This window comes from Pelodiscus sinensis, chromosome 7, assembly GCF_052426305.1.
Source record: "Pelodiscus sinensis isolate ZL-2025 chromosome 7, ASM5242630v1, whole genome shotgun sequence".
Taxonomy (NCBI): Eukaryota; Metazoa; Chordata; order Testudines; family Trionychidae; genus Pelodiscus; species Pelodiscus sinensis.
This window is the reverse complement of record NC_143058.1, coordinates 11,388,516-11,403,453: the sequence shown is the minus strand read 5'-3', so window position 1 is coordinate 11,403,453 and position 14,938 is coordinate 11,388,516. Positions and strand designations below refer to the sequence as shown.

The window sequence follows — 14,938 nt, the reverse complement described above, 5'->3', positions numbered from 1 at the left end:
GTACACGCACCACCCCCGCTGCCATCCACACCCCGTCCCAGCCACGTGGAGCGAGTGCGAGCGGCAGGCCGGGCTGGTCCCTACGCGGGGCGAAGCCGGCAGGCTGGGAAAGAGTTAAAGCGTTTCCATTGCAGATTCCAGCCACGGCTGTGCCCGCGGGCCCCGCCCCCCGCCTGCCCCGAATGGCCGAAGCCCCTGGTCAGGTAGCCGCGCCGCCCAATCGCAGGAGGCCGCCGCCGAGAGCGCGCCAATCCGGCGGCGTTGGGGCGAACGGGGGCGGGGGAGCGCAACGCCGAGTTTGAAAGGGGCGGGTGGGATGTCTCCGGCTGCGGCGCGTGCGAGCGCGGAGCCCGGGAGCGCTGCAGCCGGTCGGCCCCGGGCAAGCCAGCGTCTGCGCTGAGAGCCTGCCTCGGGCGCTGCCCAAGCAAAGCCGCCGCTGCGCCGTGCCGCGCTCCCGGCTGCTGCCTTGGCCCGGAGAGCATGCCCCCCGGGCGGGCTGCAGGGCTGCGCAGCCAGGCCGGCGGCGGGCGGGCGATGCTGTGAGTGGAGTGCCCGGTGCCCTTCAGTGCAGAGGCGGCCGCGTTGCCCCGGGCGGGCGAGCCCATCGCTGGGTCTCCTGGCTCGGTGGGCGTCTCTGCGGCGGAGAGAGCGCGCATCGCCTGGACCGACCCTCCAGCCCTGCGGGATGGGAAACAGCCCGGCCAGCTCCCGGATGGCTCCGTCTCCTTAGAGGAATGGATTGAGTCCCCCCCTCCCCCTTACTGAGCCTGCTGAAAGGGAATCCGCCCCGTCTGCCCCTCTGTAGAGGATTCAGACCGTCACTGTACTGAGCCTAAAATCAAAGCAAATCCGCGCTCCCCGCCTGCTGCAGCGCTCCCCGCCGGGGCGAGCGGGCATTTGGACAAGCCCGGGGACCTGTTTCCCCTTCTCGCTGTGACTAGCCGCGAAAGCCGGGTCTCAGGAACGCCCCCAGCTGCCCCTCCTGCCTCTGCCCTTCGCAGCTGGGCTCTGAATCACTCCGGCTGACCGACACATGCGGCTTTTGCCTGGCGCTAACCCCAGGTGGGAGCTGCTCCCGCCGGTTCGCTCCGCAGCTCCACGCCGCAGCCAGGGCAGAAAGATGCTGGCAATTCAGCCCGCTTCTTGCGAGGTGCCGCGGAGCGGGAGTCTTTCCTCCTCGGGCCGGGGGAATTGTAGCGATCCCAAGGAGGAGTTGCAGTTTCGCAGCGCTAACACGGCGGAGTAACGTGGGGCTGGGATTCTGGCGCGTGGGGTCGCAGTTCAAGGGATTTTCCTCTCTTCTCCAGCCCCCCCGTGGGGTGAAAGTTGTAGAATTACTTACACGAAGGACCAGCTCCCCCAGAGACTTGGGAGAGGAAATGACGGATTTGGGGAAAACCTGCTAGGAAGCTGCAGCTGAGGTACCAGGTATTTATGAGGCGCTCGTAGCTGGCTCCAGGAGACCCGAGGTTGTAGTGGGGAGGGTGGTGGTTCACCGAAGTGGCTCTGCTGTCCCTACAACCAGCAGGAATCTTGTATTGCTGCCAACCTGAGACTTTGTCCGAGCCAGGGCTTTGCCAGAGAGGGAAGGATCTGCAGCTTTGGCTCCCCTTGTATTGCTCTGCTGGTGCTGGGAGGAAGATGCTCAGACCATCAAGTCCCTGTCCCTCCTGGCTGTGAGCGGATTTTTTTTTTCTTTGTGGCTTGTCCCCTTTACCAGCTCTTTGCTGCAGGGCATGTCCCAGCCCAACAGTGTGAGTCCTCCGGGCTTCGGTGCCCCTGCACCCCGGGGAGGCACGGAGCAGCATCGATCCGCTTGGGGGGAAGCTGAGTCCAGGGCCAATGGCTATTCCTATCCTCCTGCCCCAAACAGGTCGTCGAGCAAAAAGGCCTCCCGTATGGCAAGCAGGTGGAGGAGCGAGGAAGACTATGAACCTCAGCCCAATAGGCACCACGGGGAGAGTGGTTGCAGAATGATGAGTTTTAGATCTAAGTCAGCCTGGCAGGAGCATGGCGAAGACAGTCACCGCCCCCGCCATCAGCGCAGGGGGGATCCCACTTCTACCAACAGCCCTCGGCACTTTGGTGAGCCAGGTGAGGTGCGGCCCCGGTCTGTGGAGCTGGGGCTGGAGGAGAGGCGGATCAAGGCCAAGATTGAGGAATTAGAGGAGGAGGAAGAGGACTCCCAGATGGCTTTCTCCATGGGCAGCTGCTGTGGCAGCCTGATGCAGATCTTCAGGTCCAAGAAGTTCCAGTCGGAGAAGCTGGAACGCCTCTACCAGCGATACTTCTTCCGGCTCAACCAGAGTAGCCTCACCATGCTGATGGCCGTGCTGGTGCTGGTGTGTCTGGTCATGCTGATCTTCCATACTGTGTATGGTCACTACAAGGTGTCCTACGTGGTGGTGCTCTCGCTGGCCATCCTGCTGGTGATGGTGCTGTGTGTGCTGTGCAACCGCAATGACTTCCACCAGGACCACATGTGGCTAGTGTGCTACTCAGTCATCCTGGCCATCGTGGCAGTGCAGGTGGTGGGGGTGCTGCTGGTCTGGCACAGGAGTGCCTCTGAGGGCATGTGGTGGACTGTCTTCTTCATCTACAGCATCTACACGCTGCTGCCAGTCAGAATGAGGGCTGCAGTCATTAGCGGGGTGGTCCTCTCAGCCATCCACCTGGCCATCTCCCTGAAGACCAATGAGGACGACAAGTTCCTATTAAAGCAGGTGAGACAAGCTTTGGGCCCTAAGCTGCTGGTGGCTTTGGGTGGCAAAAAGAACTGGGCTTACATTTAATTTAATTTTATGGATTGATTTGGCAGCTGGTCCTGGACACTGCTTTGTCTGGTACAAGGTGGGAGTTTGCTGGCTGGTGTGTAAACTTGCTGTCCTTGCCGTTGCTTTTCAATAACTGCTTTAACCTTTTTCTTTTAAAAAAAAAAAAAAAAAAAAAAAAAAAAAAGCTAGTAAATCAGATTTTTTTTTTAAAGTGGCATTTTTAGCACAGAGTGACCTTTGGCTAGTCCTGTTGATAAAGCCTTTGTTTTATTTAACATGAATAGATCACCTGTGGAATGATACCTGTGCTTGGTGCCAGCTGACTGGAAAAGTCTTGGTTCTTTTATGGGGGAAGAAATCTGTTTGCCTGTACAGTAATTCTAGGAATCTGTAAAATGTCAACAAAATGCATAACCTGGTTTCAGAGATGCGTGTTCTGTATGAGTTAACTCATGTTAAGTCAGTGACCTAAACAGAGGGATTTGCTTTCAGAAATGTACAGTAATTGCCTAGAGGGCAAGGGGTATAGCTTCTATATGATGCCAGCAATAATGTTGGTTTAAAAAACAAAACAAAAAAAATCTTGCATTTTAAACTCTTCTTTATAGCTGTAATAGAATGCTAACTAGTCATAAGCAGCTTAGCTCATTGAAACAATTTAAAAACTCTGACACAGTCTTATCACATCCATTTAGACAACAGTAATACAAGGAACATCTTTTTCCTTTCAAAGTGTCACAAACCATATTGAGGAAGTTGTTGCTTAAGTTTAACAGACATGTTAACAATAGAAAATTATCATTGTTTATCACTAAAAAGTTCTGAAAAATTATTTTTACTCTGCAGTGCTTTGCAGTCCTTATGAGGATTCTGAGCAGGGAAGCATATATTACCTGATTTTTACTTTATCAATTCAGACTTAGTCTTCTCTTTTCCAGCATTATATGTTATGCTTCACTTTGCTGTGACTGACCAAGTATTATTACTTTTGACCTCTTTCAGTATCCACCTTATGAGTATTCTAGAGAGAAACTTTGTCTAGGGCTTGAATTTAAACAAGAAAAAACTAATGGGAATGGGCCAATGGTGCTCTATACAAGTAAAAAATATTGCATAAAGTATTGTGTCCATAACTTAGAAACTAAAGCTGATTTAAACTGTACATAGTATATTTTTCTGCATATGATGTACATTAACTTTTTATATGTTTATAGCAGGAGTTCCCCCATTTATTGCTCTAAGCAACAAGCACAACTACTACTAATTGTTAGTTTGTTTTTTGCCTGGGGAAGATTCACTAACACACTCAATTTTGGGTGTTTCTGTGCTGCCTCTGTGCCTCTTGCTCCACTAATCTGAAGAAGTGGGTTGTGCCCACAAAAGCTCATAGAATCATAGAATCCTAGGACTGGAAGGGACCTCGAGAGGTCATCGAGTCCAGCCCCCTGCCCTCAAGGCAGGATCAAGCTCCGTCTACACCATCCCTGACAGATGTCTATCTAACCTGTTCTTAAATATCTCCAGAGAGGGAGATTCCACCACCTCCCTTGGCAATTTATTCCAATATTTGACCACCCTGACAGTTAGGAATTTTTTCCTAATGTCCAATCTAAACCTCCCCTGCTGCACTTTAAGCCCATTACTCCTTGTCCTGTCCTCAGAAACCAAGAGGAACACATTTTCTCCTTCCTCCTTGTGACACCCTTTTAGATATTTGAAAGCCGCTATCATGTCCCCCCCTTAATCTTCTTTTTTCCAAACTAAACAAGCCCAGTTCATGAAGCCTGGCTTCATAGGTCATGTTCTCTAAACCTTTAATCATTCTTGTCGCTCTTCTCTGTACCCTTTCCAATTTTTCCACATCTTTCTTGAAATGTGGCGCCCAGAACTGGACACAGTACTCCAGCTGAGGCCTAACTAGTGCAGAGTAGAGCGGCAGAATGACTTCACGAGTTTTGCTTACAACACACCTGTTAATACAACCTAGAATCATATTTGCTTTTTTTGCAACAGCATCACACTGTTGACTCATATTCAACTTGTGGTCCACTATGACCCCTAGATCCCTTTCCGCCATGCTCCTTCCTAGACAGTCGCTTCCCATCTTGTATGTATGGAACTGATTGTTCCTTCCTAAGTGGAGCACTTTGCATTTCTCTCTATTAAACCTCATCCTGTTTACCTCCGACCATTTCTCTAACTTGCTAAGGTCATTCTGAATTATGTCCCTATCCTCCAAAGAAGTCGCAACCCCACCCAGTTTGGTATGCTATATATAGTTTCATGATGCTATATATAGTTTGTTAGTCTCTAAGGTGCTATGGGACCACTCATTTTTAAAAATTTTTTTTCAAATATTCCTTCTGATTCTGCACGAGCTTAATTTTACACACCGGGAGTAATCCCATGTAAGTCAGTGAGACCATTTGAGGGGTATAATTTGAAGTATGTGAGCGTTTTTGTGCTCTGATCCTGCAAAGGCTTAACACCAAAGTGCTATAGTGAAACTTCCTCTCAAATCTTACAAAATACGTTATTAGAATCCTAGAATACTAGAACTGGAAGTGGCCTCGAAAGGTCATCGAGTCCAGTCCCCTGCCTGCACGGCAGGACCAAGCACCGTCTAGATCATCCCTGACAGATGTCTGTCTAACCTGCTCTTTAGTATCTCCAGTGATGGAGATTCCACAACCTCTCTAGGAAATTTATTCCAGTGCTTAACCTCCCTGACAGACAGAAAGTTTTTCCTAATGTCCCACCTAAACCTCCCTTGCTACAATTTAAGCCCATTGCTTCTTGTCCTATCCTCACAGGCCAAGGAGAACAACTTCTCTCCTTTCCCCTTATAACACCCTTTTAGGTACTTGAAAAATTCTATCCTATCTGTCCTGTCTATTGAAACTGCTATTAATAATACTGTGTTTCACATTTTCAAATTGTTGTTGAAAGTATTAAATCTCAAAACTAATAGTGAGGAAACTGAGTCATGGAGATAAAGTTGGCCCAAGCCCCCTGAATTTGGAAGAGCGGGGATGACCGCTCAGGCGCTTTCTGTAACCATTATGCTGCTGCTGCCTTCTTCTATTGCAGCACACTTATTGGTAACATATGAAATATCAAAACAAAACAGCGCGGCACAGGTGGTGCAAGAACTCTACAATCCAGGAGTGGCCCTAACTGCGTGGCTGGTCATTGACGAAAATTATTTAGTCATGTTTCCCTCCTGTCCTTCCCAAAATTTCTTGACCAATCAGCAGAGCAAAAAAAGACAAAGAAGTACAGCACCTCCAGGAAGCTGGCACCCTTTATTTGGCACTCTTCCTGCCCACCGTAGAACTAGCCCTGGTACTCTTTAGTAATTTGCAAACTTCTGCATTAACGATTGATCTCTGTTATGCTAATGTGAGGTTCTGCTGTAGGTAAACAACATCAAAAGATTCCTTTTAAACTATTTTTCTCAGGGTGATCATGTGGGATTTGTTTTGTTTAATCCAGATATTTGGAAGGGAGGGAGAATTTAAATTGGTCTCACTCTACTGAAGTCACTGAAGCTGTTCGCCATCCTATCAGCTCAGGATCTGGCCTGCTGTGTGTTTGTGTACATAGGTGATCTCTCTAATATTAAAATCTGTATCTACAAAGCATATTGCCTCACAACTACTAGCAGGCCTTTCTTACAAAAGCTGTTGCTTGTTGCCATGGGAATCTCGTTTTTTGTTAGACTCTGCCCCACCGATGCATGTAAGACGCTGCCCCTCCTTCTCTTTCTCTGAAAACCAAGATGGGCAGAGATGGATGAACGCTAGTAATTAGTCTGTTGGTCAGGAGATCAACTGATCCTTCAGCTGTGTTTCTTATTTAAAGGCCATTTAGAACGTTCATCGCTCTTCCTTTTCGTGGCGCTTTGAATGTGACACTTAAAATGACTTTCTTCCCTTCCTCTTTGGTTTGTGCATTTGCTAATTTGTTTTTATTTTCTCCCAAGTGTGTCAAAGCTGGACAAAACAGGCCCTTGTTCAGAAACTGCAGATTATCATAATAAACTGCTGGCTCCCTTGCCTAGATGTGTTCTAACTACCCGCGCTAGAGGTGCGTGTGGGGAAGGGCGGGGGGGGAAGAGGGGTGTGAGAAGGAAAGGGGCAGGCTGGTGGCTAGGACTAGCTGTCCTCTCCCTAGGGTCTGCTTCCCATGGAAAACAGGGTCTAAACTAGAGCAGCCCTGAAGCTGTCATGATACTGCCATGCCTGCTTTAATGTCCTTAGACTAGGGAGCACAAAAGTTTCATAAACCACCTTGCACACACCTTTCCACTCCATGCTTTTCCTGTGCTCTGTGCAGCATGGCTATTGTGATTCTTCCCTTCATCATTTTTCTGGGGATCAAAAACTTATGAAAGTGGCCACTGAGTTAGGTCCTCCAAGGTGAGGTACCTGAGTTTTGGCTCTGTTGAATGCTGGCAGCTCTAAAGGATGAGCTGCGGGTGCTCTGCTGCCCTGTAGATCAGGTCAGAAACCCAAAAGCAGAGGCCCCCTGCAGAAATGTTGGCCTTCTGTATCACCTGGCCAACCTTTGATTGGGAATAAGGAAGTAGAGGAAATGGGAATGTTTGTGACTGACCAGTCCCAGTTCAGGACTGGACTAGGTAAAAAGAGAAATAAACCTGTGTATGGGAGCATATTTCACATGCAAAGTGCTCTGAAGCATTATGCGTAGAATATATTTTGCTTCCAACTGCAAATCTTATGTATTCCTCATACCCCTGCAACGAGTTAAAATTTTCAGAGTTTAAAACTAGCTTCAAACAGAAAACCTTTATTTTCCAGATTTATCCTTGAGTTATTTTGAGACCATTTGTTTTATAAATGTGATTCAGTGTTCATACTGTATATCTCTTCTTGTGCTGAATTTTTCCATGAGGCAGTGATACACTTCCGGACTATGAATAAATGAGATCAACTCCAGAACGAACGTATAAAGACTGTCAATATAATACCCTTTTATGGTAACAAGACAGTCTAATACTTGCTCCTTTGAAAAGAAACTGACTATTCTCACTTAATTGTTTTACATATATAGTCAAAGACCACAGAGCTTGCAATGTGAAGCTGTAACAGACATAGATATATAATTAACTTCATGGGCACAAGTCACCTACAGACCTGGCTGGGTTACTACAGTGTATAAAGTTAAGATCGGGCCTGTGCGTGCCTGTGGGATCAAGGGTTGAGAATCCAGTTGACACCAATGGGCTGTGTGTTTTCAGTTGAGCTTTGGAAAAAGAGAAGCAGGTGGTGTGGATAGGGATGCAACATACAGACGTTAATTCAGGTTTAGGCTTTGTTTTTTGCTTCCCAAACCAGTACAGTCCCATTTATTTCTAAGATGCCTGGCTCAGTAACGTAGTTGAGGAGAGGTGCTTGTACTGTAGTTCATTAAATACTTCAGGCCATGCGAGGTGGTCCGGTTACAATGCATCAGAATAATAGATTACTAGGAAAATTCTTACACAAATAACCTTGTGGAAAATGGAACTGAAATTACAGGGCTCTTTTAAAGTAACATTTATTGTTAACCTTTATCCAAAGAGTTCTAATAGTACAGTTCACAAACAGCTGCACCATCATGTGGCTCTTTTATAGCGCACTCTGACTGATCCAAGCCTCCTGCAGCTCCGCTCCTAGCTGTTCAGCCGCATCACAAACACCTCTGTCATAACAATACTGCTTTAATGATCCCCATGCCTGACTTCAGAGATCTGGGAATGTGGTGACCTTTCTCTCTATAGATTTGTGTTGACACATTTTTTGCTTTGCAGCTAAATGTTGGACCCTCACAATGTAATATTCCACTCTCCTATTTCGGAGTGGGTGTAGGTATACATACTTTTCTGTTTTCTGTTTTCCTGAAATAGGCTGTTATTTTTAGCAAAGTTGGAGCAGCTCCTGTTCCTATTAGAACATCAGCTCATGTTACCAATAGCTCTTTAGCATCTCATCAAGATGCTGCTTATTGGATGTGATCTAATTAATGTTCAGTTAGTAGCAGTAGCACAGTCTACGCATCAGAAGAAATTACTATCTCTGTACTACATCTAGCCTGCAATAGCATATGAACTATCTAGGTCATGACTGATTTTTTTTATTTTATTTTTTAACTGACAGATTACCAGAAACGTGACACTGCAGAATTGAGGTGATACATTTTTTGTTGTTTTCAGATAGGAATTCGGATTGCCTTTTATCATAAGCAGGGATAGACTTGCTACATGAAATGCACAGCTCCCTGGGTGACCTCCTTAAGCTTGCTGATTTTTGTGTGTGCTGTCTCTACTAACTGGAAGTGGAATTGGAGGCAAATCTAAACATCAGTTTGGGACCCAGTCCTGTGTTCTTATATACATGGGGGCGTAATTCCAACACCCTTAGTTATGTTGCATGTTGCATCGTAGCTTGCTCTCATTGGCTTCAGTAGAGGATCTTGTACAATCTTATATGAGTAATGGTTGCAGGGTTGGCCCCAGGAATGGTTCGTCTGAAGTTCATAAGAGAAACAGGCTTGGGAGCTCCTGGTTCAGAAAACTGAGGTACTCAAAAGCAAAATTCAGTCGTACCCATGTACTTTCAATGAGTGCAACTAAGGGTAGAAATTTACCCACTTAAGCATCATGTCAGTGATTTTTAAGTATCTGTTGTCCTTAAAAGGAACATCCTTCTGTATCTTTTGTTGTGGGTGTATGGCTTGAGGCTTGTACAGGTTTACTTATGAATGAATCTCTTCTCTCCATACCCCTTGTTTTCCCTAACCTCCTTTGTTTTCTTTTCTGCTAGAAAGAAAGCTTGTTAGAGACGGAGCTTTTATTGTTCTCTTCATTGATCCTGATCACTGCAGACATAACCGGTGATACAACAGTTGAGTGCTGACAGCATGTGTCGGTGCTGGAGCAGATGCTCTTAATTCCCCTCCATTCCTGGTTGGTTTGGCTCTCTGGCACATTCAGCAACCCAGTAGAAGGACCCTCTTTGCACTTACTACTTTCATCCCTTCAGTAATGATTGCAGGGTCATGTGGGCTGGCTGAGAGCAGGTGAACTGAATACCATGCCTTTCTTGGCGGACACAGATGCACCTGGCACAGCAGTGTAATACTTCTACTGAAAGAATCATCGTCTCTGGTCACTGTTATGAAACTTTGGAAAGGGAAGGATAGGCAAGTTTTGTTATCTTACTAGATGAAGATGTTTGAGCCAAATGTTGATGGATTGCTTCGTGCTTGGCACAGAAGGGACATGATAGCTTCAAGTGTTCTTCAGTCTTACAAGGCACAGCTGACTGACCTTTACGCAGTCTTGTTATCTGTTTCACAGGATCTCAATGGAGGACAATAGCCTAGGTCATAAATAATGCTGGCAAAAGGGAAACAAAGCACTTAAACTAGCCTCTGGTGTGGACATTAGGCAGCCCACAAAAGCACCTCTGAATTACATGGTCTTGAGCTTGAGAAGCCTTTAATTACAATGAAATGATCTGTAGCTGCTGCCTTCCAGAATAGTGATTAATACTTTACACTGTAGCCACATTTACAAGGAGGTCTCTAGCCACATTAATTGAGGGTATAAGATTTCCACAGGCTTCCATGAGAATCTGTTTGCTTGCCTTGAGCAGGTGTGGTATTTCCAAAGTGTACAGGTGCCGACATGTCGAGCAAACTGGCTTGACAGTGCTGCCAGGCTTTTGGGCAGGAGAAATCTGGGAGTGGTCTCAACTGGACCATGAACTTTGGACATTAGGCCATTCTTCAAATGGACTAGGCTTGGATTCCACTTGAAACTCTTTAGTTGTCTAACAAAGCACCCTTTGATTCCTCCCCACATTGGGGGATTGAAGCTGATTTTATATTCGCTTTCATTGCCTGCCTATCTGTGTGTCGTCGTCGTCGTCGTCTTAACTGGAACGCTTGTGAAATATTTTCTCTGTGGCTAACTCAACAGAATCTTGATCTCTTGTAATTACTCATCCAGCAACTAAATCTCTAGCCTTTAGTTAAACATAAACCAAGGCTATTGTCATATTTAACCGTTGTTACCTGGTTTGCATGGGGTTTGTTAATGTGGTAAAGTGGCCCTTGCCTGGAGCTGTTCAGTGGCTTCTGAGAAACCACACTCTTTAGTTCCTGTTTTGTTTTTTTCCTCCAAACAGTAGAGCTGGTCATGTTTGAGAAAATGAATTGGCCTTTGATGTGATGTGGGTGGGGTTTTAAAAAAAGAGATTTCTACATATCTCTTCCTGTGAGCCTAAAGCAAGCTTTATTTCCCTGTGCACATTTTATTGAAGGATTCCTACTAGGGATGTGATAGTGTACTTGATTAACCGATAAATAGAAGCTTACAGGTTAATGCCATAGACTCCACGCATTCCTTCTTCTGCCTCGGCAGTACACTGTTTAGCAGGCAGGCCAGCAGCCCAGATCAGTCCTGGCTTGTGCGGGGTCTGGGGCCTACCCCCGCTGCGGCTCTGCGTTAAAAGTGTATTAGGAGCCAGACAGGCAGGCAGCCCGGCTCGTGTTGGGTCCGGGAGCTCAGCCCTCCCCCTGGACAGCAGCGGTGGGCGACAGTCAGCTGGTTTGCAAGGGGAGCTAGTTTTTAAACCGGCTCCCCTCGCGGACTAGCTCCCACCTGGCATCCCGCGCTGCTGCGTGGCGGGTGGCTCCTCGGGAGTGGGACCGCAGAGCACTGGCTGCTGGCCCCATCCCCAGGGACTCTAGAATAGTCGAGTAACGGATAAGAATTTATGAGGTTAATCAGCTATTCAATTAACCAATATTTAACATCCCTCGCTTTTAGCAGGGGTGGGCTGGACTTGACCTCGTGAGGTCTCTACCAACCCTATGATTCTATGAACTGTGACTGCCTACAGACGGCTTCAGAGGAAGCACAGGAAGCATTCTTTTTAAAAAGATTAAAATGTTGCTGAAGTCATTTCTCTAGCAGATCTAGATCTAAACACATGGAAAGAACCATTTCTTCACTTCCCTGTTCTGGCTACACCTCCTCTGACTATCTCTTATTCACTGTCCACAATGCAAACATTTCCCTAGCATCGTATAATCAGCTTGAATCCAAAATAGAAGCTTAAAACACTTTCCACCATCACTGAAATGGAGCCTCCACTGAGGTGAATGGTGACAGCTACATATCCAATGCACAGCATGCTGAGTGGCAGTACGAGGTAAGGATTTTATAGGCTAGCTGATTATCTGATAAGCATTTGCTTATCAGATAGTCAGTCAGTCTGTCAACTAGTCAATTTCCCTGTCCCCCCCCCACATCCCCCACGACTCTGAGAGGTGGAAAAGGGGGGGAATGGAGTACTTCAAAGTGGCAGCGACACACAGCTGTGCAGCACTGCCCCTCTGAAATGTGCGGAGGTGGCGTTTCAAAGGGGCAGTGGAACCTGGGGTCTGCTGGGGGAGTCCTAGCTGACCCTGGGCTCCATGGCTTTGAAATGCACAAGAACCCCTGTTGGGGACTCCTGTACATTTCAAAGCAGGCACCCGCATGCAGCCTGTAGTCAGTGGGACTTCCCACTGGTCCCGGGCTGTATGCGGAGTTCTGCATTCCTCCTTTGAAATGTACGAGTGCCTATCGACTAGTTGAGTAGTCAATGGAAATTTCATCGACTAGTCAATTAACCACATTTTAACATCCCTAGTATGAGCCAGGAGGGGCATTTTGACTAAGGAGGTGAGGATAAACCCAGGCTGTTTTACAGGAGCTTGAAATTTCTTTGCAGAGCAGACACAGATTTTGCGGGTTTCCTCTGAAGCATCTCACCTCTTGCTGCAGAGCATTTGGTTTCTCTCAAACATAATGGGACTCAACCCCGTGGTGCCGACAACTCTGTTTCCTTCGGATGCTTACATCACCGAGTTGTCCCAGCTCCAGGAGAGGTCCCCGCACACTCAAAGGGTATGTCTACATTGCATTCCTCTTTTCAGAGAGGAATGCAAATGCAGACGAACGAGATTGCAAATGAAGTGCGGATTTGAATTTCCCACGCTTCATTTGCATAATCATATCCGGGCACTATTTCGAAATACCCTATTTCGAAAACAGAAACACTGTGTAAACACGGTTATTTTGAAAGAAAACCCTTCTTTTGAAATGACCCTTACTCCTTCATAAAATGAGGTTTAAGGGTTATTTCGAAAGAAGGGTTTTCTTTAGAAATAACCAGGTCTACACAGTGTTTATTTTTTTGAAATAGGGTATTTCGAAATAGTGCCCGGATGTGATTATGCAAATGAGGCACGGGAAATTGAAATCCGCGCTTCATTTGCAATTTCGTTCGTCTGCATTTGCATTCCTGTCTCAAAAGAGGCATGCAGTATAGGCATACCCAAACTGTTCTGCTGCATGATGTGCACTAGGTTTACTTGTTCCCAAAACTTTCAGCTGATGGCACCATCTTGCATACACAGACTGGATTCCTTTGCTTTGTATCTAGTAAGGATGTTAAGTATCAATTAATTGATCGAATAATCAATGCATTTTGCATAGACTAATCGATTGATTGTTAGGGTGCCTCCGCCTTTGAAGTGTGGCAACAGTACGCTTGAAAGGCGAAAGCGCCGCGTGGAGCCCGGGGTCAGCTGGGGCCATGCAGCCTGATGCCGGGCTCCCTGCAGCTTTTCAAAGCGGCAGCGCCACACAGAACCTGGGGTCGGCAGGGGAGTCCCCAGCTGACTCCAGGCTCCATGTGGCACTGCCGCTTTGAATCACTGCATGCAGCCTGGGCACACCCCAGGTTGCCCTGGGCTGCACACAATGTTTCAAAGCAGCAGCGCTACGTGTAGTCCAGAGCCTGACCCCAGGCTTTAGGCGGTGCTGCTGCTTTGAAGTATCCCCTCCACTCCCCCCCCCCTTGCTGCCTCTATGACAGAGGCAGCAAGGGCACGAGGAAGCAACTAGTTGACTAGTCCTTCACATCCTAACTAAATAATTCCAGGCAGGGTTTTGTTAAGCTAGGACTTAGAGGTTTTTAAGTGCCTGAGAAGGTACAACCTCCCTAGGTAATCCATTTCAGTGTTTCGCCATCCTTCAGAGATCATGACCAATGGCTCTGCAGTCACATTAGCCAACTCCCTCAGCACCCTCGGATGCATTAGATCCGGCCCCATGGATTTGTGCATGTCCAACTTTTCTAAATAGTCTTTAACCTGTTCTTTCTCCACCAAGGGCTGTCCATCTCTTTCCCCATACTGTGCTGCCTAGTGCAGCAATCTGGGAGCTGACCTTGTCTGTGAAGACAGAGGCAAAAAAAACATTTGAGTACTTCAGCTTCTCCCACATCATCTGCCACTAGTTGCCATGTGCAGCCTGGTTCTCTGGTCGAAAGACTTTTTGGCATTGCTACAAGCAAAGCGCTGTCCTAATGAAGTTAATGCAAGCCATGCCTCAGCAGCATGCCCCTGTCCCAAACACAGCCGACGCCGCCTCCCTTCTTTTTGTCCCAAGCTTATGATAGGGGCAGAAGTCAGTGGCTTCAAGCAGTATTTCATTAGCATGCCAGCTTGTGGACAGGGCTAACTTCTGGAGTGAACCAGGCAGCGAAAGACTGGTCAAATCAGTATTTCTGAAAAATTGCCAGCTAGTGTACAGAGGACCCTGCATCACTCGTGTGCTTGTGTGTGAGTGATGCATCTCTTCACTTGATGGACAGTCCCTAAGGCTCTGATGTCTATCCTCCATTCTGATAAATGGGGGATTTATGCAGAGAACCTACGAATACATGAATGGAAATTGTTTCTATATGATGTGATTTTTTTTTGAAGGTTTCCCATAGTAAAATTTTTTTAAGAGGAAGAAGAAATGTCCTTGTTTTATCAGTGAAGAAGAAAACAGCGGTGTGGTTGGAGGTGCCACAGCAAAATCTTTGTCATCCACATCTCATGAGGTAACCAGACCCTGCAAAACTGCTATTGTGGCATGTTTCTGGTATGTGAATTCTGGCTCTCTAATGAGAGTTGCAGTTTCATGCACACTCAAGAGCATTCCCTGGTTCTGTCGTTGGCCTTGTGCAATTTCTGAAGTCAATGTCTGAAATGCATTTATTTATTTAAAGGTCAGAAGGGATCATTATGAACATCTAGTCCGACTTTCTGTATAA

General features: G+C 47.0%; 1 protein-coding gene across 2 annotated transcripts in view; it reads left to right on the top strand.

The window, feature by feature from the left end:
• The first annotated feature begins 316 nt into the window (after positions 1-316).
• Positions 317-14,938, top strand: part of ADCY5 (adenylate cyclase 5) — a 330,673-nt gene continuing 316,051 nt past the window's right edge. Inside the window, exon 1 of one of the 2 annotated variants that reach the window (XR_012905123.2) lies at positions 317-2,723. Coding sequence is in view for 1 of the 2 variants with exons in the window: in XM_025178780.3 (XP_025034565.3) it covers positions 1,737-2,723 (987 nt within the window). In the remaining variant the exon portion in view is untranslated. The remainder of the gene's footprint in view (positions 2,724-14,938) is intronic. The other variant, XM_025178780.3, reaches the window with a different exon arrangement.